The 25,562-nt window shown below is 46.6% G+C and overlaps 1 protein-coding gene across 1 annotated transcript; it reads left to right on the top strand.

The window, feature by feature from the left end:
- Positions 1-295: 295 nt before the first annotated feature.
- Positions 296-23,714, top strand: BID (BH3 interacting domain death agonist). Its single transcript, XM_074168675.1, has 7 exons — positions 296-378; positions 13,903-14,011; positions 15,636-15,704; positions 17,715-17,916; positions 19,227-19,372; positions 21,063-21,266; positions 22,701-23,714. Exons 3-7 carry the CDS (start codon positions 15,696-15,698, stop codon positions 22,710-22,712), a joined length of 573 nt encoding a protein of 190 aa, XP_074024776.1. The 5' UTR covers positions 296-378; positions 13,903-14,011; positions 15,636-15,695; the 3' UTR covers positions 22,713-23,714.
- Positions 23,715-25,562: the final 1,848 nt, after the last annotated feature.

The following is a 25,562-nucleotide window of genomic DNA, read 5'->3' on the forward strand; positions in this document are numbered from 1 at the left end:
TTCGGCAGCGGGCCCGGCCGGCCGCCTCATCGCCTTCGCCGCCTTCTCCTCCTCCTCTTCGCAGCCCTACCCCGTACAGGCCAGGGAGGGTGGGCAGAGCCCCATTCCTCCCACCCTGACGCGCCGCGCGCGGGCCGTTACCCCCGGGCCGTTAGCCCGCGCGGCCGTTAGCCGTTAACCGTTGCCCCGTGCCGGCCGCCGGCCCTTTCGCCCGCCGGGCGGCGCGTGCCGCGCTTTCCCGCCCCGCCGCGGGGAGGGCAGGGCAGGGGCGGGGCTTCGTGGCTCAAATACCGGGAGGAGCGGAGGAAGCGGGGAGGTGCTGCTCCGCGCTGCGCCGCCGGGCCCGCTCCCGCCGCCGAGGCCCGCTTCCCCGCCTAGGTGAGTGTCGCCCGCCCCGGCGACGGGAGTGGGCTCCTTGGGGACGCGGCGCTCCGGGAAGGGTTCCTCGGGAGTCATCGCCGCTATTCGCGGCTGCACCTGCCCCTTCCTTTCCCCTCCGCGGGGTGAAGCCGCCAGCCCGCCCGGGCACGGGCATGACGGGAAGCTGGCGGGGTGAGCACCGTGGCCTTCCCGCCGGTGCTGCGGGCCCACCCCCATCCCTCCCAGGGACGCGGGTGCCGGAGCGGTGCCGTGCGGACCCCACCCGGGAAAGGCGGGCCGGCGGTGGCAGGCAGCCGGGAGGGCGCAGGGCCCGCTGTTAGCGGGGCGGGTCCGCTGTCCGCCGTGCGGCGGGGGCCCTGCGCCTCGGGGAGCCCTAGGGCCTGACCTAGGGGTTGCTTCTCGCAGCCCTTGGGTCGGTTTAGCTGAAGCGAGGGGTCAGTGACCCGGAGGAGAGCTGCGTGGGGTTTCTCCTTTCTCTTACTGCCTACCTCCCTCCAGTTTCCCTGTTTCCTTTTTGCCTGCTGAGTCCGACCTTGCTCGTCAGCGATTCGGTTATTTCTTTCTTTGACTTTGTTTCCTGCTCTCAATCCGTCGAGAGGTCTGTCTGGTGCGCGCCCTCTGTGCCCTGCTAGTCGCTGTCCTGCTCCTCCATCCAGGCTGCTCTCCTTGTGTTGTGATGGAGCCCCCGCTCTGCTCTTTACCCTGGCCTGTTTTCTACTCTCCCCAGCCATCAAGTCACCTTCTGCCTGCTTTTCTCTGTTTCTGTTGCAGACCGTCCTCCCTTCTGCTTAGGTGGTATCTCGTAAGCCATAAAAAGCCCTCTCTTTGCCTTGCCCTGCTTGGTAAAGTCAAACATCTCACCTCAGTCTCTGGTGAGAGTTTTCAGACTGGAGGGATGCTTGGCTGGGCAGGGGAGAGTAAGGAGTTAAGGCTGTAGCAGCAACTCCAGAGGGACCCATGCTTGCCTCAGCTTTCCAGCAACAGTGGGATGTGGGAGTGGCGGCTACAGCAAGAAAGCAAGGCAAGAAAGGGTTTCTAATAATAGTGCTATACTTCGTAGGAAAACCTCGTGATTAATACAGATGAGTCATTTCAGTGTCTGCTTTTCTCCAGTCTCCTTACCTTCCACAGAGCTGTAGGTGTCTGGCCGCCTGTTAAAGCAGTGACTGCCTCGGCTGCCTCTTTGTTTGCAGCGAGCGGCATGCACGTTCCTGTGACCCGACCCTACAGTGTTCAAGTCCGGGTGACTGAAGGCTGGAGCAGGAGGAAGCTGGGTAGTGTGGAAAAGAACCGAGTCAGCAGGTCCTGTTCCTTAGAAAGGTGTTTCTCTAATACATGTGGTCAGACGATGCTCTCTGTACTTTGGGGTGACAGTGGCTCTGAAACTGGTGGGGTTGGGGTGTGTGCGTCTTGACTTCTAAAACACAGTATTTTGTAGCTTTAATTAAAAAAAACTTAAGCTACAGGGCCTCAAGAGTTACTTAAATCACTACAGTCTTAGTCCAGAAAGTCCATGCTTATTTCAGGAGAAGTTGGCAACTCTTGTTGATGTTTCTTGGGGTATCATCTGGGCCACAATCTTATTGTAGGATACTTGTTATCTTTTTTGAAATGCTTAAGTGTTTCGTGAAGGAAGGAGCAAGGTGGTTCCCCAACAGGAAATTATTTTTAAGGTTTTTGTTTTGGTTTGGTTTTTTTTTGGTAAAGGACTTTTTGCAAAAGCCCACTTATGGGGAACTGATTGATGTTCTGTTGTAATTTTTTGTCGCTAATCAGACTGAAACTCTGTCTTCACCTGCCTGTGGAAGTATAGCATCTTAAAAGGTGTTAATTAAAAAGGGGCTTTTTGTGGATTTTTTTCCCTCTCTGTGGTTACTTCTTTACATAACAGGCTTAACGCTTTTTAGAGTCTTCTGTAGGGTAAAGCTTTGCAGCACCTACTCCTTGTGATCTCTCTGTGCCAATGGTGTTTTACAAGAACAGTGGAGGAATGCATTGTATAAAAAGAAGGATTCTAGCACTTTGTTATTTGCTCGAATTTCTGCAACCTATCTCTTCACATCTTCCTGTCTTCTCTTCTAGGTCTTTTCTCTGTCATTACTGATGATGTGATTACTGGCAGGATTTAGGGACCAGCTGAGGCAGAAAACTTCTGTTGTATACATGTAGAGTGTAACATCTGATTGTAACTCTTCTGGTTAGGCTGTCCTGTATGCTAAGAAAGGTTGGTGTGAAAACCTCCTCTTCTTATTTGGCTATTTCTTCTTGTTTGCATTTGGTAACAGCTGCTGAATTTAAGAAGAAAAAATAAGACTGTTCTTTGGTTAGGTGGTTTTGTTGGGTTCCTACCTTCCCAATTTCTTACAACCACATTAGGCCAGCTGGCACTGGTACAGCTGGGGCAGCGAGTTCAGCTCAGTTTCTTACTGTGCACCGTCAGCAGAACTCTGTGCTACACTCCACAAGTGCAAACCTGGAGTCCCTGCTCTTGGAAATTAGGTGTACCTGGACCTGGCACAAGGATGCTACACCTTTGCATAATGTGAGGGTCTTGTAAAGGTACTCTGTGTGGCTTTTGATTTCTGTTAGCTCCTAAACTCTAAAACCGTAAGAGCTGTGATATATAACTAGGGAAGGCTGGTGTGTGTGTATTCACTGAGTACTCTCACCTGGGGTCAGTTATGCCATGTTGTTTCCATGTATTGTGTTTTTCCTGTGTAACAGGATGACAGGAGTCATCCACACTTGGCAGGAGTCTGAGGAGCTGGCAGATCAAACAGATATATTTTTTTTTTCCTGTAATAGAAAGTGTTTAATCTGGAAGCAGACAGGCACATAAATCTAGTGACTGCCACCTTCCGAGACCTTTCTGGAGTGTCTTGGTGCTTAGAAGTTGTCACTTCCCTTATGCCCCATTGAATGGGGGAGTAGGGAGCTAATTACTATTAGCAGGTTTGTACACTCGGTGCAAACCCTGCTGGCCTAACTGTGGAGGAGCAGCTATGGGGTGTGGGCTCCTTGATAAAGCAGCTTCTGTGGTTGCTGGGTATGAACTAACAAGCAGAAGGGGGTAGGGGAATCAGCCTGGTTCTCTTGCTGAAGAGAACTGAGTGCAGATGAGCAGGTTTCATTTCCATCAGTTAGCAGTTCCGCAACTAGTGAAAGAGCAGAATTTACCAGCAAATCTGATATTTCTTTGCAAAGTGCCTTCCTCTGGTTATCTCTTAGCAAGCTGTGGTTTTTTGTCTACGTCAGATTATGAAGTTTTTGGGGCTGGAATTATCTTCCTATCTGTATGCTGTGCAAAGCCAAGTTCATGCAAATATTTCTAACTGGGGAGTTGAAGGTCATGGCTGGGCTTGGCCAAAGGTGCAAAACTTCTACTTGAAGTCTGATCCCCTTTTAGTTTTGGATGGTTTCTCCTGGGGTTGGAGAGGGCTGCAGGGTTGCAGTAATGATTACAGAATGTTGGTCCCTTCCCCAGAGATTTTATAAGTCTCTTTTTTTTTTTTTTGAGCCAGACCAGAGAAGAAGGATAGGGAAAGGAGGGGTAAAACGTAAAAAGAAATGTTATGAGTCGTGCAGAGTGTCCAATCTCATTTTCTGGGTTTGAAAACAATCTGTTAAGCTTTTGTGATTGCCTTGATTTGTACCAGATGCCTGTAGTGAACCATGTCCTGACATCCTGTTGTTAGCTCAACTTTATTGGGAAGTGAGCAGGACTCCAGCTGCCAGTGGTGTGCATTAGATGCTTCCTTATACCTGGGTGAGATGGCATTGCTTCCTGCATGAATTTTGAAGCAATATCTCAAGTGTAGAGCATAGTGATGCATTGATGTCTCTTTTGCACCCTTCTTTGCAACAGCTGCTTTAAGAATCCTTTCAGAATCCCATCCCTTTCAGTAGCCCCATGGCTTAGGGTGTTGTTAGCGCTGTCTTGGGCACTTAGTAACTTCTGTTCTTGATGCAGTCTGCTGGCTTCCCTACTGCTTTGCACCAACATGGTGCTGCTTGGAGCTGACAGGGTGCTTCCTGGCCATGGTGGGCTCTGGTTGGACTGTCCTTGCTGGTGAACATAAGTAAAAGGCTGTACACCTCAATATGTCCTCAGAATGCTGCTCTTTCTCACAAGAGAGGACAGTCATTGTGGCTCTAAACCCCTCCTACTTCAGTATTTTGCTTGCCACTCTCCTTTAAAAGTCTCAGCTCTTATTCAGTTTCATGGGAAGTATGAGCAGGGGAATCGGACTGTGTGTGCAATCATTGTGTACGTGGTTGTTGGATTGTTCAGCGAACCTGCTGTATTTTCTGATAAAAACACTGCGACCTTTGGTCAGTTCCTAATATGCTCTTGCTGCGGCCTATGGTGAATGGGTCTCTAATGTATTGGGCTATTTCTTTCATATACTTTAAAGGAGAAAATAAGTTCCTTGGTCAGTGTAACTCCTGGTAGTTTAGTGTAACTGTTATTACACCCATAGATTAACAGCCATACAAAACAAACCCACGTAAATCAGCTAGTTGCTGTGTTTTGGTTGCATATTCTTTTCCTGGGGTTCAACCCTAATCTGTGTTTCCTCCTAAGCTGAAACTGAAAGTGAAATGGTTTGCATTATTTAATGCATAGTCATCTGTTCTCTTCGTGTGTGGAAATCCATGCTTTTCCCCCGTGCTTTCAGACCTACAGCTAGAGAGCCTGCAGCAGTGTTGAGTGGAAGATTGATGCAGGGTGCTGAGGCATCACCTGTAACTGCATGGGTTTGCTTCGGCAGTAGGAAATACGTGTTCCTGGAGGCAACTCTTCTGCAATTCTGCTGTCACAGTTTCCGAACAGTTCCTGCTGCATTTCTTTGAAAGATATTTTCTTAGCTGTGCATCATTGTGTTAAAGGTGTTTCAAAGAGATGATGGTTTTTTTCATTCTCGCAATGTTAATGAGGCTCTGCTGTCAAAAGGCTTTGATCAAGGCTATGAATGCTGTTTTGAGTTACCAGTGGTTTTTGGCTGCCTGCTTTGATGCACAACTTCCTCTTTGAGGTTCTCAAGGATGTCTGGGCTCCTGTCTTAATAGATTCCTTCAAGATGATTTTAATTTTTCACTGGCTTCATCAGCTTTTAATTATCATGGTGGCAGCAGGAGGTTGAGACACAACATGGTGGGAGAGAATTCTTCTAAGGTTTGGTGTGTTCATTGTAATCAAAGGATCAGTGTCAGGCTTTCCTTCTGTGGATCGTCTCTTTGGCTGTTTGTACTGGTACACAGTTGTTTCACGAAAGTAAGGAACATAACAGATGCTTATAGCTGCAATACACTTGATGTTCAGGAGGAAGGAAGCCCATTCAAAATTCATTTTCATGTTTTGGAGAAGCTGTCAAATATTGAGATGGGTTTGTGTATGTACCCCTTCTTCCATAAATGCCTTAAGTCTTTTCTTTATAGTGATAATCTTCTGAGTCTGATAAGGTGAACAGCCTCCACTAAAATCATTCTGGGAAGTACAAGCTGCAAAAATCCTCTTGGAAGTAAATTGTCCTGTGCAGTGAGCTGTTGCTTAGTAGCTCTGTGAGTGCTGTCCTGGCTGTCACATCAACATACTTGTTTTAACTAAGCAGGGGGCCTTGATCAGGTTCTCTCACAATGTATTACTCCTCGGACATGTACTCTCAAATGACCCACGCTTATCCGGTGATCTGAACTCTCATATGTGAGCTTCTGTTTTGGTCAGTTTGTTGTTTTTTTTCAGAAAGCAGTGCAGATATTCCTGATAGTTATGAGTCTGGAAGAGGATTTCTTGTCTAGTCATGTGGTGTGAAGGTAACCAAAGGCAGAGAGAAAGCTGCTGTTAGCAGCCACCTGTATCCATACAGCCATCTCTTTGATTATTTATTATTATTATTTTTTATCAGTTTCCAACTTTGCTTACCTAACTTGCCAGTCAGGCAAAGGAATGACAGATTACATTCCTCTTTACTGTTGGGATCACTTGTGAAATGCATCTAAGTTGTAACATGAAGTGGCATTCCTAATTTTCTGACTGGTGGATGATCTATGCTCGTGCTGGCACATTGTAGTAGTAGTACATGTGTCAAAACTGAAATAAGGAGGATGTTCTTGTCCTCTAGGTGGCATGACGGTTAATTGTATCCAGTCCCACTTCAGAGATGTTCTGGTTGGCAGCTCTTGTCAGAGCCTGCCCAAGTGGCACCTGTGTCTGTCAGAGGCACTGTTGCCAAGTGATAAGAGGCTGTCCTCTCTGCTCCAGGGACTGAGCACTTTGTTGCTGCCCAACTGTAAAAGCATGCCGGAGTGCAAGTGTCCAGTGCTGATGCCCCAGCAAGGACATCTTCTAAATCTGGAGGCAAGTCTTGAATTTCTCTGGCTTGACAATGTCACTTGCACGTCACCAGTGATGGCCGGCGTTTGTTCCAGTGCTCACCACTTATCAACATTACTAAGGAGTTCCCTGCTTTATGTCTGTTTGTCCTTCCTCTGCAATGTCAAAAGACTGGAATTGTGATTCCTCAGTCTTTCCTGTTTTTCAAGTAACTTCCAAGAGGCAATCAGTAAGAACAGCTTGAATATGCCCTGTGACACTACTGCAAGGTTGTGTTGCAGCTGCTGGGCTGATATAGTTGGACTTGTGAACGCAAAGCTAACCCTCTACAGACCAGCAATCTTGTAAGGGTGATGATACCTTTTCATTGGGGTTTGCTCCACTTCCTCCTTCCAGGTCCTTAGGAAAGGTAGGAGTATTTTCTTAACATTTGCGAGGAGGTGAAATGCACCTGAGCTTACCTGCTGGAGTTACTTTGCTCAACACCAGAACTAAGCTCAGTTCCAGATCCAAAAAACCACCTGCACTGTGGCAGTCAAGATCCAAACCTTGCTTCTTCCTCTTAGCTGTGGCCATGCCCAAAATATGAAGATGTGCAAATTCCATTTGGGTCCAGCTCCAGTTAGCTGAATCCAAATCCCAGCCCGAGCTTTGGGGCAGTTTGAGCTGCAGGCTTTCTGCTGACTCAATTTCAGCCCAGCTGCATCTGTAGGCTGGTTTCTGAAGAATGCTAAACAGTGTTGTCATGCTGCCTCCGTCGTTGATCTGATAGAGAAACCACAGTAATCAAAAGTTCCTGCCTACATTTTTTTTTTAAGAGAATTAGTAATATGGCAGTGTTCCTTCTTACTCATTGATGTGCTGCACAGGGGCTGGGCGACAGAGCATTTTGAGCCAAATGGAAATAAAAGTTCAGGTGGAAGGTGGATAATTTTCTTCCTAAGAAGTCAAAGTACTGCCCTGATAACTAGAAGATTACTGCAATTCATGTCGTCATGAAAAATAATGTGAAACAGCAGCAGACCATGGGAAGTCAAAATAAATCCCTAATAAAAACGCCAATCAAAACCACCGTTTTAGAATTGTCTCTGATCAAGTTTTTCTTTCAAAAAGCAAATAAAGCCCCATCAAACAAACTGTGCAATGTATTTCTAAATACACAGCTGAGAGTACTTTGTTCAGGCTGAGATGTTCACTCTGTACTAAGGCAGTGTAAAGAAGCAAAGGTAAAAATGCCCCAATTAAAGAGGTAGTTGGACAAGCACCCATTGGTGTTGGGTCTTTGTGTTCCATTTAGAGTTTCAGTGCCACTGAGTACTGAAAGATAAATATACCCTGAAACTGTTAGAAGCAGGAAGCATTCAGCATGTTTCAATGTATTTTTGCATGAAAGGTGCTACAAGCAAACTGCCTTTTTTTTTTCTTCCTCACTGGAGTGATTGGTATTGCCATTATTCACATCTTAGAAGAGGACACAATCTGAAAGGAAGAGAAACAAAAACCGATAGCCTCAAGCAATCAGCAGTCATGCTTGAGAGTAGCAGGAGGGGTGGATTTAAGCAGTCCTGGTTCCTGAGAAGCAGAGTTATCTCTCCTAAGAGCCTAGCAAATAAACCGCAAGTGACTGGGGGATGGGGTCTGTCCTGGCCAGGCCACAGACCTGCTGGCATCTCCAAGTATTCTGCCCACGGCTTATTGGTTTTGCCACTTCTGAAATGAAACTATTGATGTTGTAGCCTCCCTCGGAGGCAAATGCATGGAAAATGTCTGTAGTTTGGAAGCTGTGTTCTCTGTGGTGGGGAAAGTTCTGAGAAACTCCAAGTCAATAGCTTTGGTCTTAACCAGATGATACCAAACCATTGCTTTGGTTTCACAGTAGTATGTGAAATGTATGTGCATCCATAGATGCACAAAGGAGCTTGTTCAGCCCATCTTCACCTGGTTAATATATTGCAATGTCTCTGTTCCTCCCCCCGGCTTTTCTTTCCAAAGCCTAGTATCAAATTCTACTTTAGGAGGACAGTGGGTCTCAGATGAGGCAAAATCTTGGGATCTTCTAAACGCTGTTACAGGCTGGCGTATCCTTTGCAGACTGAGTAGTGATGGGGACAGGTTTTTTGTGGTTATGATAACATCAGATTTATTTATCTCTGCATTTTTTTGCAGATCAACAAGCTATCTTCACTTTTGCTGCTGTTTGTTTTTTTTTTTTCTCTCTCTGTGCAAATTCTGAAGTGCCTGTGCAGCTGCTGTCTGAAGTGCATATGGGAGTAGTAAGGCTTCTTCTCTAACCAGAGAAATCTGAGGAAAAGCTCCAGTACCTGCTGCTAGCTGGACTGTTTAGTTCCTGTTGGGTTTATGGGCTAGAAACCAAGTGTGGCAGGGTGATGGGGATTCCTTTGGGCTCTGTGATACGGGATTTGTTTCCCCTGTTGTGACTTGAAGTGCTGCAGACAGCAGTCTGGCATAGCTTAGAATATCCTCAAATAAGGAACTTCATAGGTCTGCGGTGCTCTTTCTCTTCCTCACTTTCTGGTTATGTAAAGCAGTTGTGCCTGTGGCAAGTTTTCAGGAGGCCAGTGAAATTGAATGGTTATGGCTTGATATGTGGATTTAAAATGTCAGGTCATATCAATTGCCTCAGTTTCCCTACCTGTAAAATGATGCCTTGTTCTGTAAAAAGCTCTGCAGCTCAGCAATAAAATGTTTGCCTGCAAGGCAAGTAAAAGCTACCAGGTCCAGGGAGAGACAAATAGGCACTGTTTCATTGCTTCCAATAATGACGTCAACCCGAATGCCAAAATTAAAGTTCTTATCTTTCAGCTGCCAGGCAGAGAAAGCAGTGCACAGGTTGGAAGTGTTTTTCCTTCTCAATGACTGATGCTTTATTGCAGTTTCTGCTTTGGAGACTTTAACCTGCTCCTAACTCAAATGTGAGACACAGAGATAAGTATCTTGACAACTCGCACAACGGGTCCATTGACTGATAGTGTGTCTGTCCAGGTGTTTGTATGGGATGTGTCTCAGAATCCAGACAGGTTGTTAAAGGAGTCAGTCCTACAGGCTTTGCTGCTGGAAAGAATATGTTTTCATAACCAGACAGTGTCTGATAACAGCTGAGAATAGTAACTCTCAGGCTGAGCTGTGAAGAGTGGTGAAGGATATGAGGGAAAGCGGTTGTAAGCAGAGACATTATTTGTGGGGTGGATTCTTTTCTGAGCTGTCTTGAAGATGTGACAAAAGCATGAAGAAGAGGTGAAACCAGATTTGTAGGGTGGCTCAGCACTGTTGCTGTAGGGATTCTGGGACCTACTCCTATTTATGGCAGCTTTGAGAGCTACTGAGAGTTCCCCCTAACAGGTAATTATATGCTACCAGCTGATTCTTGCTGCCATGCGAGGAGCTGCTGATGACACGCTTGCAGTGCCTAGAGGTATAGCAGAACCCCACACTGGTTTCAGAGCAGGTAGAACCTTGCATGCTTTGCAACTGTACTGTTTCCAAGTGTAGTTCTGCATCTGGGAATATAAAATGTGTGCTTGCGGTGTTTGCTCTTGAAATATGTAGTACGTGGCAATGGTATGGCAGGGAGGGCATAGTTTGGTGTCTTTCTGGCACAACTATGACCAGTACTGCCTCTTTTTCCCAAGATGGCATGGGAACACCAGCAAGGGCTGTGGGAGAAGAGTGCTATACAGCAGATAAGGCTTTTCCCTTGGCTTACCTCCCCGAGAACTCCCAGAACCAGAGGTAGTTCAGTGATGTGGGAGGAGGTGCTGGTGTGGAGGAGCCATGGAGTGCGTGGCAGTCTTGGAGACTTACATGGAGTCTCTGATACTTGCATGGAGACTCTGCATGGAGTCTTGCAGTCCTGCCTCTCTCATTTCTGCCCTGCAAACTTGCAGTGCTGTCTCTCCTAAAAGCCCAGAATCAGAGAGGGGATTCTGGCCCTCCCTGCCTCCTACTGACTATAGTGTTGCTACCCCTCATTAGTGGGCCACAGCTGGGAGCAGCTGCTCTGGTGAGTTCCTTTTAACATTTAAAGGCTAAGACAACCTTGTGATGAAACAGAAGAAATGGGGAGAAGCAACCAGACCTGAAGGACCTTTGTTGCTGGAGCAATATGTACCATCCCACAGGATGTACTCAGTCCTGTCTAAAGAGTCGTGATTGCCTTGGGGGAAGCTTTGGTGACTTGCTTTGGGGAAAGCATCTGCAGAATTCTGTCTTGTGAAAACTGGCATGTGTGTGGGTGGGATGAGGTCTGTCATTTTGTGCTGACAAGAAGCTGGTGGATGTGCTCCTCTTGACTCATTAGGTTTACTTGACATATGCCTCTTCACAGTCCTGCATCCCAACAGAATGTTGAGTTAGAGCGGACATATCCCATGCTGACTCTTCAGAGCTGATTTAAGGGTCCTAAACTTGTATTAGAAATACCCCCTTCATTTTTTTTTCTTAAGGAAGATTAAAAGAACTAATCCAAAAACCTGGTTGTAGTCTTATCTGTTGAACACTTCAAGGCATCTAGTAATTTCTCAGAAGCAGGTGTTGACACATGAAGCTCGCTTGTTTAATGAGTGAATTGAAAGTATGTAAAGGAATAATGTATTACGATTAATTGGTATTCCAATTTTAAAAAAATCATACTCCATAAAACTCATTCCAAGACTTTCAGCAGCCCTAAAGCAGCCTTAGCAAATAATCTGGTTTTACTCTGAATCTGAATGCAGATGTTGTTTGTAGCCTTTAGTTGGAGAATGAGAAAAGATGGAGATAAATATGCTTTTCACCCAGTATAGGGTAACTTTTTCCTTCTCAATCGAAAACTGCCAGGATTCCAAAGTCTTAATGAGGAAAAACTTCAGGTGGCATCAGTGTGATTACATTTGACTGTTTGGGGTTTGCTCTTCAGGAATCCTGAGATTCCATTGAAGAATTTGACTTCTCAGAAGGAACTTTGTGACTATTCAAGCCCCTTGCATTGATTCAAAGTAATTATCTAAAACTTGAGGTTTCTGGAATTACTAGTTAACTAAGAAAAAAATTAAATAATTGGCCCTCTATTGTAGTAGTAGGGAGCCATTTTGTGGTGTGAGAGAAATTTTTTTTCTGTTCTCAGGTGTGTTTTAGACCACCCAAGCAGAATGTTATTAGCTGAGAACTGAACCCCTCAGGGGCTTTTGCTGCCTGGGTGGTGATTCTTTGATTCAGGGAATTCAGTTCATGAAATTATCATCTTCAAGCCTCCTTGTCTTAATTTTTTACCATTTAAGAACTTTGGAGTGTGGTGAGGTTTTTTTTCATTGTTCTTTTCTGTCTTATCTCTGCTCATGTGCAGGAGTGGGCAAACTTGCAATTTGCAACTATGATGGGCGATCATTTTTTTTTTTAATGTGTCTATTTCTGTGGACTTGCCCTGAGTAGTGTCTAACTTTTTACATGGAGCTGAGATGACCCCCTGAGGGGAAGGGAAGAACCCCTGTGTACTATAGTAGGTCTCTTCCCCCTGCACACCCATCTCTGGGTGCAGCAGGTACCCTGGCAGGGCAGGGGTTGCTCAGCGTCTTTATGGCTGCAGTGAGGCTCTTGCTGAGGTGTTTTACCTGTGCAGGTCACCCAGGGAGGACATTTCTGCTATGAGCAGCATGTAAGCTTCTGCTTCTTTTTGAAAGTGTAAGTGATTTCAAAACACAGTATTTGGGTCTGTGGGGATATAGATAGGCACCTCTCCTGCACGTTTCCAGGAATTCATGTGAGGTACATGCACAGGCAGACAGGCTTGAGCTCCTCTACAGCTTGTAGTCGGTGTAGTAAGCCAGTACGGATGATGCATTTGCAGAGCCTTGTGCCAAGCTGCTATGCCCTGCCTTTCTGGGCCTAGCTGTATGGGCACGTCCAGAATAGATCTGGATCTTTTTGTTTGACTTTTATTTTCTGCTTTGGGAATGAAGCAGCGTGCATCTTTTCCTCCCTGGACAGGAGTGGTCTGTGCCTCTTCTTTTAAAGCAGGGAGTGAGAAAAAACAATGGTGCATTTCTTTTTGGTTGCCACTTTCATGAGTGTTCAGACTGAACCAAATGAGTTTCCAGGCAGTGTGAAATAGTGTGACAAAAACCATGGGGAATCTGGGTTTTAAAGCCCCATTCTGAGCTTTCCTTTGAAAGATGTGGCAGGTAGCAAACCCCCAAGGAAGCATCTTGGCTTCCATTTCTATTCCATCCGCTTGTAAGGAGGATTACATTGGTCTCTCTGCAGGCTGGTTTTTTATTTAGTCTGTTTATTGCCACCTGACTGTATTCAACTCGCCCTTCAATTCCAATTGACTGGAATTACCATCAATGAGAGAAAAATAGGTCATCCTAGTGAAGTTTAGCTAGGTTTAGGCGGAAGAGGTTTCACTGTGAAGTTTTTGCAAGTGAGAAATCTCTTTGGTGCTATTCAGCTAGTTTCACCCAGCACATCTGGCCACTTGTGCGCAACTTGCAGCCATAGTGGTTTGTGTTGAATCACACTTCTGCCAGAACTGTGGAAGAACATCTGCCCCTCTGCAGATCTGTGGTGTGAATGGAGGATGGTGTGACTTCTTGCACCTTGAAAGAAGGGGAGATTTGTTCAGCCTGTGCTCATGTTACAAAGTCAGCTGGCTGTTATCAATCCAAATTAGCCAGCATGGGCTAATCTGACCAGCTGTAGATTACTGTTCTGGTCCCACACGAAGGTTTTGGTATAAGCTAGAGTTGGGTGGGAATGGCAATACTGCTAGAGCTCAAGAAGGTTGCTGTGATGAAGGTGGGTTTCAAGGCAAACATAATGTGGGCAGCAGAAGCTCAATACTACTTAAAGCTTCCTGTGGTCTCAGCCATGATGGTTCAGGAAGTGGTGCTTAACTCAGCAGGAGTCAGTATCAGGGTATATCCACTGTTTACTAGTTGTAACATGAGCACCTGGGTTTTTGGCTGAATTACTTTGAATTGAAAGTAAATGTTATATCTAAAAACAAAATATGTGCAAGTTGAGGCTTTGCCTAACCTATGGAAATATTGCTTATGTGGACAACTCCTGAGGAGTTTACACAAAGCCAAGGACGTGCCATGGGCTTAATGCTAAAATCCCCACTTTCCTCTTAATCTCAGAGATTCTGTCTCAAGTTCTCCAACCTGAATTAACATCTTTCTCTCCTCCAGTAAAGTCAAGCCTAGGAGAAGGGTCACCCTGCCCTGTTTCAGGGCCCTGTCAGGTCCCAGAGAAGAGGACAGAGGACTGCACTCTCCCCAGCCAGCCCACTCTTTAGAGGTAAGTAGCAGCAATAGGGATTTGAATGGAACAGAGAAAAATGCAAAGCGGCAAAGGCTAAGCCTGTATTTTAGGAAGCTATTACTCCAATGTAATAACTAAATGAAAAAAAGAACTTACGGTTAAGAGGCTGCCTGTGGGCTATTATGTGTTTTAAACATACTTGAGATTGTGTTTTGGTCTTGGGGACTTCTGAGTGCCTTTGAAAAGTTGGGAAATTCATGGTCTCTTGGAATCATTACTGTGGTTTCATTCAGAGTTTGAATGCATTTCTGCTTTCACTTCCTCCCTCTTCCATGAGCACACTAGTTATTTAAAACATAGCTGTGAGGGGTTGCTACTATGAAACGAGATGATTCATCACTAGCCCAGGTCTTTGGTTAGTAGGCCATCTCTAGCCTCCTCGGTGCTTTCACCCCACTTTTGGTCAGACGGAACCTGTGCAGCAGCTCAGTTATTGTCCTTGGTGAAGAAGTCCTGGTAGGAAGGTAGTGCCCACTTTCAGCCAGGCCTTGCTCACCAAGAGTTGAAGCCAGCTTGCACCAGAGACTTCTGTGTGCAGTTGTGGGACTGGCGCATCTAAGGCAGCAAATGCAAGGTTCATAAGCAGGATTTTTATCCTCCCTGCCTTGGTATTTGCTAGGTAGTCTTGTCTAACTGGCACTTGCTGTGGTCTTCTCGCACCTTCCTTGCTGTGGGACTTTCTGTACTAGATGTGACTACTTAGGCTGCTGGTCTGACCCACTTACCAGCTACGCCTGGCCGGATGAGGTGGATGAGGAGGGAGCACTGTGCTCTTACCAGCTCTCATTAGTGAGTGAGGGAGGCCACCCTCTGCACCATGCTCTCTGCCCTCCCTGCACACCTCTTCCCTTGGCCACTGCCCAGCTACAAGACAGGCCGAGGGTTCTCAGCCCTGAGCATGCACCTTGAGGGCAGAGGAGCTTGTGACCTGGGTCCTGGTTTCTCCCTTCTTCCTAGTAGGCCTCCCTGGAGGCTTAGTGGAGTTGTGCTCGTGTAACTAGAAGCCTTTGACACTTGGTCCAACCTTCCCTGTCCCGAGGTATTTGTTGGGAAAGTATTGAAATAAGCCTGAGTATAGACATGTTTCTCTGCATGGGGGCTGGGGAAAGGCGCACTTGAAGTCCTGCAGCATCAGCTGGGTGTTTCACTTCAGAACACGCTGCTGTGCACACAGACCCAAGCAGCTCACCTGCTCTCAGGAGGTACTCAGGAACTCCTCTGTGATAACACTGTTTTCCATTCCAGCCTCTGGCACGATGAAGTGTTGTCCTTCCCTTCCCCAGCACCACCTCTTGGCTTTCAAGCCCCGTTTGTAGGTCATGTTGCTCCACTCCCTTCCACAAGTCTGTGGCAGGAAGGAATTTCATGCCCCTCATTTCATGTAAATAGGGCCCTTCTTGCTGGGACAGTTGTGGTTTTCTCAGCCTTTTTTTTTTTTTGACTGCCAGTGTATGATGGGCAGCCCTCTCCAGAGATACGGACATGCATCGCTAGAAAGGTCATTTTCTACAGGATGTGGTCAGACCCATGAGCGCTGCTGCAAGTTGTGGGGTTCGGGGAATTTTTTTTCCTTTCACCCTTTTATTTCTCACTCTTGCAGGGCAAGGACTTCTGGTCTGAAGCAGAGGGTGACAAGAGCTGCTCTGTCTCTGAATCCATTATGGAACAGGTTAGTTTTAACTTGACTGAGCTCAGTGATTCATAGTGACCGTTTGTTTTCTTGTGCACTTGTTCTGAGATACTTAGCCCATTTGAGCTCCCAAAAAAATGCTGGCTTGTGTCCTTCTCATCTTCCCCAGAGTTCCTGCAGGGGCCTCCACACTGCTCCTCTCCATCACAAATACAGACAAAAAGTGGATGCAACCGCTCGGTTTGAAAGCTGCTTCTGTGTTACCTCTCAGTGTGACACTCCCCCTTTAAACTGCAGGCTGGAGATGTAGCTATTTAAGAGACTACAATGTATGTTGATTAAGCTACAAACTACTAAAACTAATAAATCAAATTAATACCAACTGCTGATCAATTTCTTGTATTGGTTTGTGCAATATTTGACCACAATTATGAGGCTACTATGTATCACACTTAAATCTTATTTGCTACATTGAACTGCTATTGAAATGTCTGTCATCCTCCCCACCCCACCTAATGTTAGGGTACAGTTCTAACCCTGTTTGCTCTGCCCTCCCACAAGCCTTTTGAACATAAAACCTGCTCACTAGCCCAGTGGGTTGTTCAAGGAGATCGTGCCTGGTGTCCCAGTGAATTTGGGTCACCAGGTGAGCTTGACTTCTGTCTGTAAACATCCATGTTTCCATGGATCATGGAAGATGTGATGTCTGTTGATCTTTGACTGATCATATACCTTATTTTCCATTTGTTTCCATTTCTGAACTCTTCTTTTTGTTGTATTTGTTCCTCTCTTTCTCTGCCCAGTCTTCTCTCAAGTAAACAACCCATCCTTAATTACTGTTTATGCATTTGTCCCAATTTTGCCTAGGCAATATGGGTCCTGTATGATATTACTGATACAGTTATTTAGATATAGGTAGTCTTGCAGGGTTCCACTCCCCAAAAGTTACCTGAAACTCCCTTTCAATTGTCAGGTTCATCCTGGTTGCATATTGATTACCCTATGCAGTTGACAAGACAAACTATTCTACTTTAGCCTTGATTCCTCTCCCCAGCTACGATTAAGCCTAAGCATTTTCTTATCTTAAAGGCAGACAGTCTGCATACCAGAGTAAGGATTTGCTTTTCTTACTTTATTTCTGTGCTTACAAAACATCCTGTTCTCTTAGCTGCTTAACTAAAATTATTGGACAGTCTCCTGGTTTTCTATAGAGGCCTCAAGTGGTTATGAGACCCCATGTTCCAGTGGGACCTCTTGCTCACATTGATCTGACTTCCTCATGGAACTCCTTAGCCTAACTAATTTGGTCACTCTGTGGCAGGGTGTGTGGCCACGGAGGCAGCATGTGCCTGTTTACTGGGGGTGAATGTGCCAGTGTAGGTTATACCAGGCACCAGTGATCTGTCGTCTCACTGTCACTGTCCTTGTGAGAAACTGTCTGACTCTCTACAGGGAGCTGAACAGGTTTATTGTGGAACTAATTGAGATCCCTTTGCAAAGAGAGAAGAAATGTGAACTTCAGGGTTTTTTACAGGCTTATGCTGTCTGTTATCTCTGTTTCCCACCTTGTTACTGCTATGCTCTGATTACATTTAAGTGGGGAGCTGCTGGCTTCGTTATGCACAGGAAGTAAAATGCCCAATTCCCAAATAGAGGGGTAAAAACCTTCCAAACACAGATGTCTGAATAGGGAGAAGTGGGTGGTTTGTGCTGAGTACACGTGTTTCAAACGGGGAGCTCTGATCAGGGTTTCTGTCATTGCCACAACTAGAAATGTGCAGGAGAAGGTGAGCTGACTCTTCTACCACTGGTTTTGTAACAGAGCCATCTATCAGTCACCATCAGACAGTTCTGTGTGAGTACATATCCAGGAGTTAGTAAGCATTTGCTCAAGTCTTGTGGATTCCCTGGTTTAATGCTACTCAGGATGCCCAAAGGAGGCCAGAGCAATGTTCAGGGTTGGAAAACAGCATATACATAGACCTTTTGAGTGTGACTTTCCCTGGCCATGGATTTAACAGTGATTTTTTTTTTTTTCTTATGTCTAAGATCAATGGATCTGTCCAGATGGAGAGTGCGCTGCTCTACACCTTCCTGGATGTATCCTCTGACTGTAAGTTCAAAGAGCAACTGCATTCCCTGCAAAACCAGGGGATTGTGTCTCTCCTGAAAGACAGCTACTGCTATGATGATGAGGTGGAACTTCAGACTGATGGCAATCGGAGTGGTCACTTGCAGAACGGTGAGCTAGGTGAGTGCTCTTCTCTCCATCCTGCATGCCTTTCTGAAAGTGATGTTTTTCTTTCCCCTTTTCTCACCTTTGCTGCTGGTCTGTTTCAGAGGATTAATGTTTTCTCCATTGATAAACTTCACAGTGTGGCTGGTGGTGGTGTTGGTTGGGATTTTAACACTTGGGATAAGACAGTTACTGCTTAGCGCTTCTATCTTCCCATGGGTTTTTAGAGCATCCATCACCTTGGGGTTTTGTCTGCAGCGTGTCGGACAAGGGACACAAAGCTGAGAGTAATTATTGCTGTCCTCAAGGAGTAGGATATTAAGCAGTTAAGTTAGGCCTCACGCTCCTCCTCAGACAGTATCAGTACTTGGGCTAGGATTTTGGAACAACTTTTGTTCTGGTACTGAGTGAATCCCTTTCTGCTCTACCAGTGTGGTGGAAACTGTTCCTTAAATGGTTTCTGGTACCGTTCCTGCTTCACTAGCCATCTGCAGTATGGCTATTGCCCTGTGCTCAGGATGTGTCAGCTGGCACATTGACCTCAACCTAAGCAGGGTGAGGAAGAACTGCTACAGTAAATAGCCCTCCCTCCTATGAATCTGCACAGGTCTCGTGCTCCAAGTGAAAATGGGAAGCTTTGCCAAAAGGAGATAGGACAAGGGGTAATGGTTTTAAACTAAAAGAGGGTAGATTCAGACTAGATATAAGGAAGAATTTATATTTTTTTATAAGATGAGGGTGGCGAAACACTGGAACAGGTTGCCCAGAGAGGTGGTAGATACCCCATCCCTGGAAAAATTCAAGGTCAGGTTGGACGGGGCTCCGAGCAACCTGATCTAGTTGAAGATGTCCCTGCAGGAGAGTTGAACTAGATGACGTTTAAAGGTCCCTTCCAACCCAAACCATGCTATGATTCTATGAGATGCTGCATTTTAGATGGTGCTTAAGAGATGGGTCCTGACAGCAGTCACTTAGTCATGCACGCTCTCTGGCTTCCCCTCTTTAGGCAGGGTGTTGGCTGTAGCTGCCTTGTACAAATTTTGTTTGGAGATGTTCTAACCTCCCAGTAGTGTTTTTTGGGCAAGGTGAGGCTGCAGTTTACCTAAACTATAGATTAAAGAAAACCTATTTGCACACTGTCTCTGACAAATGAGTCAAGTGCATACAAGGGAGTTGAGTGTGTATAGCTGTCACGATTGCACTGTGATTGGGGGTGGGAAGGAGATTGTTAATGGAGATGGGCAAAATGCTATGGGCCAGTTTACCCACACTGAACCCAGTCTGACTACAGCCTGTGAACTAAACTCTGCTGTATCTGTTGGCAGTGTTTGACCCTGAGGTAAATGAAGAAGTTATCCGGATCATTGCTGCTCAGCTCGCTGAGATTGGAGACCAGTTTGATAAAGAAATCAAAGCAAGAGTGGTCAATGATCTAGTGCAGCAATTTCTGAATGAGAATCTGACTGGAGAGGTGAGTGAAAAGCAACCTGACTAGCAGTTCCCCTTCTAAATGTTGTGAACCCTTCCTACTGTGACTTCAAAGCAGTAAGCTTGCAACATCTGTATTTTTGCTAGTTTGCTGCTTTAATTATTGCAGTCTTAAAATTTAGCCCAAACACTACCTTTCAAGATTTGTTAGAGGTGATGCTGTGGCAACTGTTGGCCCGCAAATGGGTTCCCTGGGCTCGTCTCCTTTCTGCAGATGGTGAAATTGAGGTCCTTGTGGACAAGGACTGACTTTCAGAGGCATTTTGTCTTCACTTTATTGGCCCTATGGCTTATCTTTGAAAATCAACTGTTTGGTTAAGGCTTAGTATTTGTCCTAAGATCTTTGGACATTGGTGCTGAGTCCTATATTTCTGCTGCTCATCAGGTGAATAAAACTTGAGTAGTGTTAGTGCCAAAGCTTGACTTGTGCATGTTGCTGAACACTGAAGAGACAAGTAGTAAGACCCTTTTCTTAGTTAGCTCACAGGCTGTGTGTTGAGAGTAGCGGTGGGTTTGGGCCTGAATGTGCTGAGAGAAGGCCTTTCTAGGTGGCATCTCCACCTCTTTGATGCAGGTGCTCTCTCACCAAAGGATGCGATGCCGTCCCTGGCCCAGCATCTAACATGCCTCGCTGCTCTGCAGGGGAAGTAGAGCTTGAGGCCCCTTGTGTTAGACATGCCCCTTTCTTCTTTTTAAGGATTGGATTCACATCTGGATCAATAGCCAGAGTTTGCTTCCACAGAGCCATTTTGGCATCTTCAAGATAACTGGCTTTCTGGCTTGTTTGGCTTTCTCTGCCTGTGATGAAGTTTGCTATGCTCTATGAGCTAATGCTGCCTTTGAAGTGAGGGCCCACCTTGCTGAAAAGGCGGGGTTTAATGACTTCAAACAATCTTTTTAGGGTTTTTTTTGTGGTGCTTAGGTCTTTTTCCCACTATCATGTGCACAGACTGATTCCAGCAAAGGCTGATCATTTCCTTACTCCTGCTGTCTTGTTCTCTACCCAGTTAGGTTTTAGGCCTTCAAATTTACTGCCTAACTTTCCAGTCTTTAAGGCTGAGACAAACCTAACTTCTGACCAGGTGGACCTTGCTTTTTCACATTAGTAGTGTAGCTTAGTGTGTGCATATGCACATTGTCCCTCTTGGGAAACTGATCTTCCACTGATCGTGGGAGCAAGACAGTGCCTGTTCCATGCTTGGATGCCTTTTCTAACTCCTGCCTATGTGAAGGCTTTTCTATGAAACTCACTTTGCTTTCTTGCCAGTCCCCTCTTAAGCTTGCACCCCTGATCTTCACTGTGTTTAAGGTGGGCTGCCCTCTCCTGGGAGCCCCAGGATTCCTGTGGACTTGGCAGGCTAGGTGCAAACCCTGGGGAGGAGGGGAGCTGTTGTACCCTGAGCGTGTAAGTCGCTATCTAAATTTTCCAGGGGTACGTGTGTTGTCTCCCTTTCTTTTTGTCACGGGTGAGCGGCTGAACTCCAAGATGGTCATCATTATTGCTATCCAGTGTGTGTCACAGGCAGGTGGCCGTGCCCCAGAGGAAGAGGAGCGGCATCCTGTGAGGTGTTATAACAAGCACATCACTTAACCAGCACGGTGCTGGCAGGCTGCACTGAGACTCCTTTCTCCCACAACTGTTGCGCTGAGATCCCTCTCTTCCTTCCATACAGGAGATAACACGGCGCATGTCAGAGGCAGTGGAAGGGCTTGCACGGGCCATCCCCTCAGACATGGAACGGGAGAAGGCCATGTTGGTGCTAGCAATGGTCTTAACTAAAAAAATTGCGAATACAATGCCCTCCCTTCTCCAGCGTGTCTTTAGGACCACCGTGAACTACATCAACCAGCAGCTCCACAACTACATTGTCAGAATGGTGAGTGCTGTCAAACTCCCTGTGAGTCACAGCCAACCTCTTAGGCAGCCTAGGTTCTCCCTGGAGAGGTGGCCTAGCTCCGAGCTGCCTGTTGACTGCTCTTTTCCCTGTACTGCTCTGGAGGTTTGGCCAGAAAGGAATGATAGTTCCTGCCAAGTTCTGAAGGCTGATGTGCCGAGGGAGGGAGGCTTGAGGGGGGATGCTTGCCCCACTCTCACAGCAGCCAGAAAACAGAGTGCATTTAGCCTGTAGGGCAGAGATGTAATTGCTCCTCTCCTCCCTGCAGTCTCTTCAGGGAGCTGTGCCATAAGACTTGGGTTAATCGTGCCCTCAGGAAAAGAAAGCCTGACCTGAGCTCTGATGGCTGTATTTCCCAAATGTCTCGGGCCTGAGGTCTCTGCTGTTGTCTTCCTGGCCTCCCCACAGCTTGGCAGAACTGGTAGGGGAAAGGAACTGCCCCTGAGAAATGGAGTGACAATGAGAAGAGGTCCAATGGGAAATGGCAGCTCTGTTCTGGTTCTCTGCTGGAGCTGCAGCATAAGTGGGGAGACTAAACAACAGCCAGCAGTTGAGCCAGGGTAGAGGCTAAGGCATTTGGCCCCAGCTTCAGGAGCTAACCTGTCGGGGAGGGGAGAGGAAATCCCGTGTGTGTGTGCGCACAGGCATATGTGTACCAAGACTAGATACTTCTTAGGAATGAGATTTAAGAGCAGTCAGGGCCTGTAGAACAGCCGTGACCCAGTTGTGGGGTGCTGCAGGTCTGTGGGACACCCCTGCACTGCAGCCCTGCCACAGACAGCGTTGGTGGCACCCTGCAGAGGGGTCCGGCTCACCTTGCATCACCAGACCAGGCAGCTGCCTCGCGCAGCACCCCGCTTCTCTGCCAGGCGGCAAGGCAGAGTGTCACTGGGAAGCGTCACTCGGCACTGCCCTCCCCTTCACTCGGCTTAGCTCAAGGGTGCTGAGTTGTCACAGAAACTGGTCGCCAGCCTAAGGTACTGGCCCTCGTGCTGCCTTACTGCTACGTGGCATGCTGCCACAGCAGCCTGAGAGCATGGTGCAGGGAGGGCAGGCAGAGGGCTGATGGTTGTCCACCCACCCCAGTGCAGTGACATTAGTTGGGGGGCATAGAGCTGGGCACCAGGCACTGTTCCACCCTATTCCCCTGGGACTGCTGGTGCCAGCAGGTTCTCTGCCACTAGCACAGAAAGGAGAGGGGGCTGAGGGGTGATGGCAAACATGCAGCACGGCAGGTGGCAGAGTTGCAGTACGGTTCCTGGCACTGGGGACATGCAGAGGCTGCTCTGCAGCTGCTGCTCACCCTCCCCAAGAGGTGCCAGGCTCCTCAGGCGGGTGGTGGGCAGGCACAGGGCTTGTTGCTGGGGCAGGGATGGCTCTGCTGCTGTTAATGCTAGTTCTGTTTCTCTCCCCTAGCTGCGTGAGTGAGCTCTCCAGCCCTCAGTGTGGAGAATGTGGATTCCCGAAGACTTTTTTTTACTTAACGTATGCGAATCACTCTTTGTTTCCTTAACTTCTGAGATACAGCTGTGAAAGGGAAGGCAGAGCTTCGTAGATAGGCTTTTGTAGACTAGCACAGCAATGATGGTAGTGTAAGCTATGTGCCAGCTCTGCCAGTACCTGTAAGTAGTGCTTGCCCTCTCTCAGTAGTCTTCTTTTTCCTTTTTTTTGTTTTCCTAGCAGTAGCAGACTTTGTTCAGACCCTGGCTTGTGCCTCGAGGGGAAATATGGTGGGCAGAGAGCCTGCCTCCTCTATTTTTAATTTTTTTTTCTAATCATCAGCTGTAGCATTTTTCTTTATCTTCTTCCCAGCCCTGCTCCTGGTGCTGCAGCTGAGCCATGCTGAGTGTTAATTGTTCCCAGGAAGGCCTCAGGCTGTGGAATGGGTCCATAGCACAGATTACCAAGGGGAGGGGCAAAAAATCAGGTCTACCTTAAAGGGGAGCTGGCAGCAAGAGGGAACAACCCTAAAGGAGGTAGGAGTGATGTTTGGCCAGGGAAGTATCAATTCTTCAGTATCAATTGCTTCAGTATCAATTGCCATAAACCCGTGCTTGAGAAATAAAACCAGATGAGAAATTGTAAAGAAAAGGCATGGGGTAGGTACAGGGCAAATTCCTTCAGGGAACACAACCTGGATATGCTTGAGGAAAAGTGTTTAGCTTTAGAATATCTTGCTATAAAGAGAAAGAAGGTATCAGCCTTGGATGAGGAAGAATACCTGGCATCTCTTAGGAGTATATTGCAGACACATCTCAGGTTCAACAAACTTGGACTCAGGTTGTTTGGTACACACCTGTAATCACATAAGGCAGCAAAGACTTCACCTGTGATCCAGCTGCCTCAGAAGTTTTGAAAGTATGTAAATATTTCATGAGGTTTTTTTAAATACTTAATAAAATTGTCAGTTCTCATGGCAATACAGGTCTTAAGAATTTCAGTTTCTGCGTGGATCTTTATTGTTTGGGTGTTGGTTTTTTTTTTTTAAGTTCTTATGGCATCCTTTTATTTCACTACTGCTTGCAATGCAGCTGGCAGCAACAGAGACACTCTGGTGCTGGATTTGTGCCTTGGGTAAGTAAAATCATGTCTTTTTTTTTTTGCCAGGGATGGGGGGAAATCACAGAAGTAGTCCACACATTGGTTTTGAAAACTGTACCTTTTATTAAAGTGCAACCTGGGGGCATGGTCTTACAGCAGTGTCCCATTAGCAGAGGGGAAAAAATGTACATACCCCTTCCCTTTAACTGAATATAGAACAATGAAGCTGGAAAGAACTTTCTTTTAAAGGTGGAAACACTTTTATTAACCAAATGGCACAAGAAGCTTTAGACAGTTTTCCCCAAGAGGGCTGCACTTGCATATTAAAAGGAACAATATGACCAGTTCCTTAGATAATGGGTGACTCGAGGACCAGTCAGGGGCTCTTCCCCCAGGCAGGCCCCCTGAGAACAGAATCTGAAATCCCTGCAAATCTGTTGCTACCTGCTTACATCCAGCAGAAGCCTAGTAGAAGATATCCCTGAACAGGCACGCTTCAGTCAGTCCCATTAGTCTTTGCTATTTAACAAATCAAGTGGCATTCTTTTGGTCTGAGTGGGTTTTAGCTTTACACTTGAATAAAAGCTTATAATGCAAGTTAAAAATGGGGAGAGCCCCTCCCCTCCCCCCCCCCCCCCAAAGGTATAGCAGTAAGATGCATCCTCTGTGGCTTGTTCTGTCCCAATCAATAGTGTTCCTTCCTTCCCCTGCAGATACTGCAGGGAGATCAAAAGCAGCTTCCACTGGAAGCCAACTGTAGCTCCCCCACTTCTACAGCATAACCATAGACCTCTAGCTCGGAGGAAGCAAGTCAGCCTACCTAAGAGACAGAGAGAGAGGGTCAGCTCTAAGTAGAAGGAAAAAAAAAGAAGTGATAAAAGTTATTTATCTTAAGGAGGTGGATCTGAGGGATTTGTGGGGTTCCCCTGGCTGTGTTGGTAACGCTGCAGCTGACCCCTTCCAAGCTGGTGTGGTTCTCATTCCCCAGCCAAGTACGCAAGTCAGGAGAGCTCACAAACTGAGTACTGTTGCCTAGAGCTTGGGTAGAGCTGGCCCTGCGGTCCCTGCTCCCGATGGGCCCGAGAGCTAGCTCTATATGTCAAGTAGTGGGGGCTTAAACCTTGTAACATCACCCCATATATTTTTTTTTTTTTTTTTTCTTTCTGGCAATACACAGCTTGCACTTAGAAGCACAGATAGATACATGGAGTCAAAGGAGTGCTGTTCTTGTAACCTTCCTAGTGCTGAAATTAGGCAGACCCAAGCCAAATTAAAGCCATGCATAGCTTGTGCCTTCAATAGGTACAGGTCCATGGGTCACTGGGAAACACTTTCTCCTGTTGTGTAACATACATACAATAGGAGTAGCATCTACTCCAGTATGTTCTCCTGTTGAAGTAGACACATGTGGGTGAGTTGGCCTTCAGAATGTCTCATGCCTGGAGCGAGACATTCTGCTGAAGCCCTGGGCTCTACCTAAGCATGGCAGCTGGGGCTGTGGTGAGCCTTCCACCCTCCCTGCCACCATTTCACAGCAAAAGAATCTAGTGGTTAGTCTCAAATTCTGTAACATGAGCTTGCTCTGGCTCAGTGCATGAGAGACTATGCTGCCAGAAGCACTTCTATTTGTTTATATTTTATTGGTTTTTTTGCCAGAATAGCAAGATCTACCTTACTAGTGCTTTGCTAGTACTGCCAGGTACCTCAGACTGGTCTACCACAATCACTAAAATGAAA

This window comes from Numenius arquata, chromosome 2 (genome assembly GCF_964106895.1).
Source record: "Numenius arquata chromosome 2, bNumArq3.hap1.1, whole genome shotgun sequence".
Taxonomy (NCBI): Eukaryota; Metazoa; Chordata; class Aves; order Charadriiformes; family Scolopacidae; genus Numenius; species Numenius arquata.

Bases quoted from the DNA above. Each gene is read 5' to 3' on its own strand.
- BID (XM_074168675.1), top strand. The intron at 17,917-19,226 runs GTGAGTGCTCTT...ATCTGTTGGCAG, and splicing joins CTTGCAGAACGGTGAGCTAG to TGTTTGACCCTGAGGTAAAT. The intron at 19,373-21,062 runs GTGAGTGAAAAG...CCTTCCATACAG, and splicing joins ATGAGAATCTGACTGGAGAG to GAGATAACACGGCGCATGTC.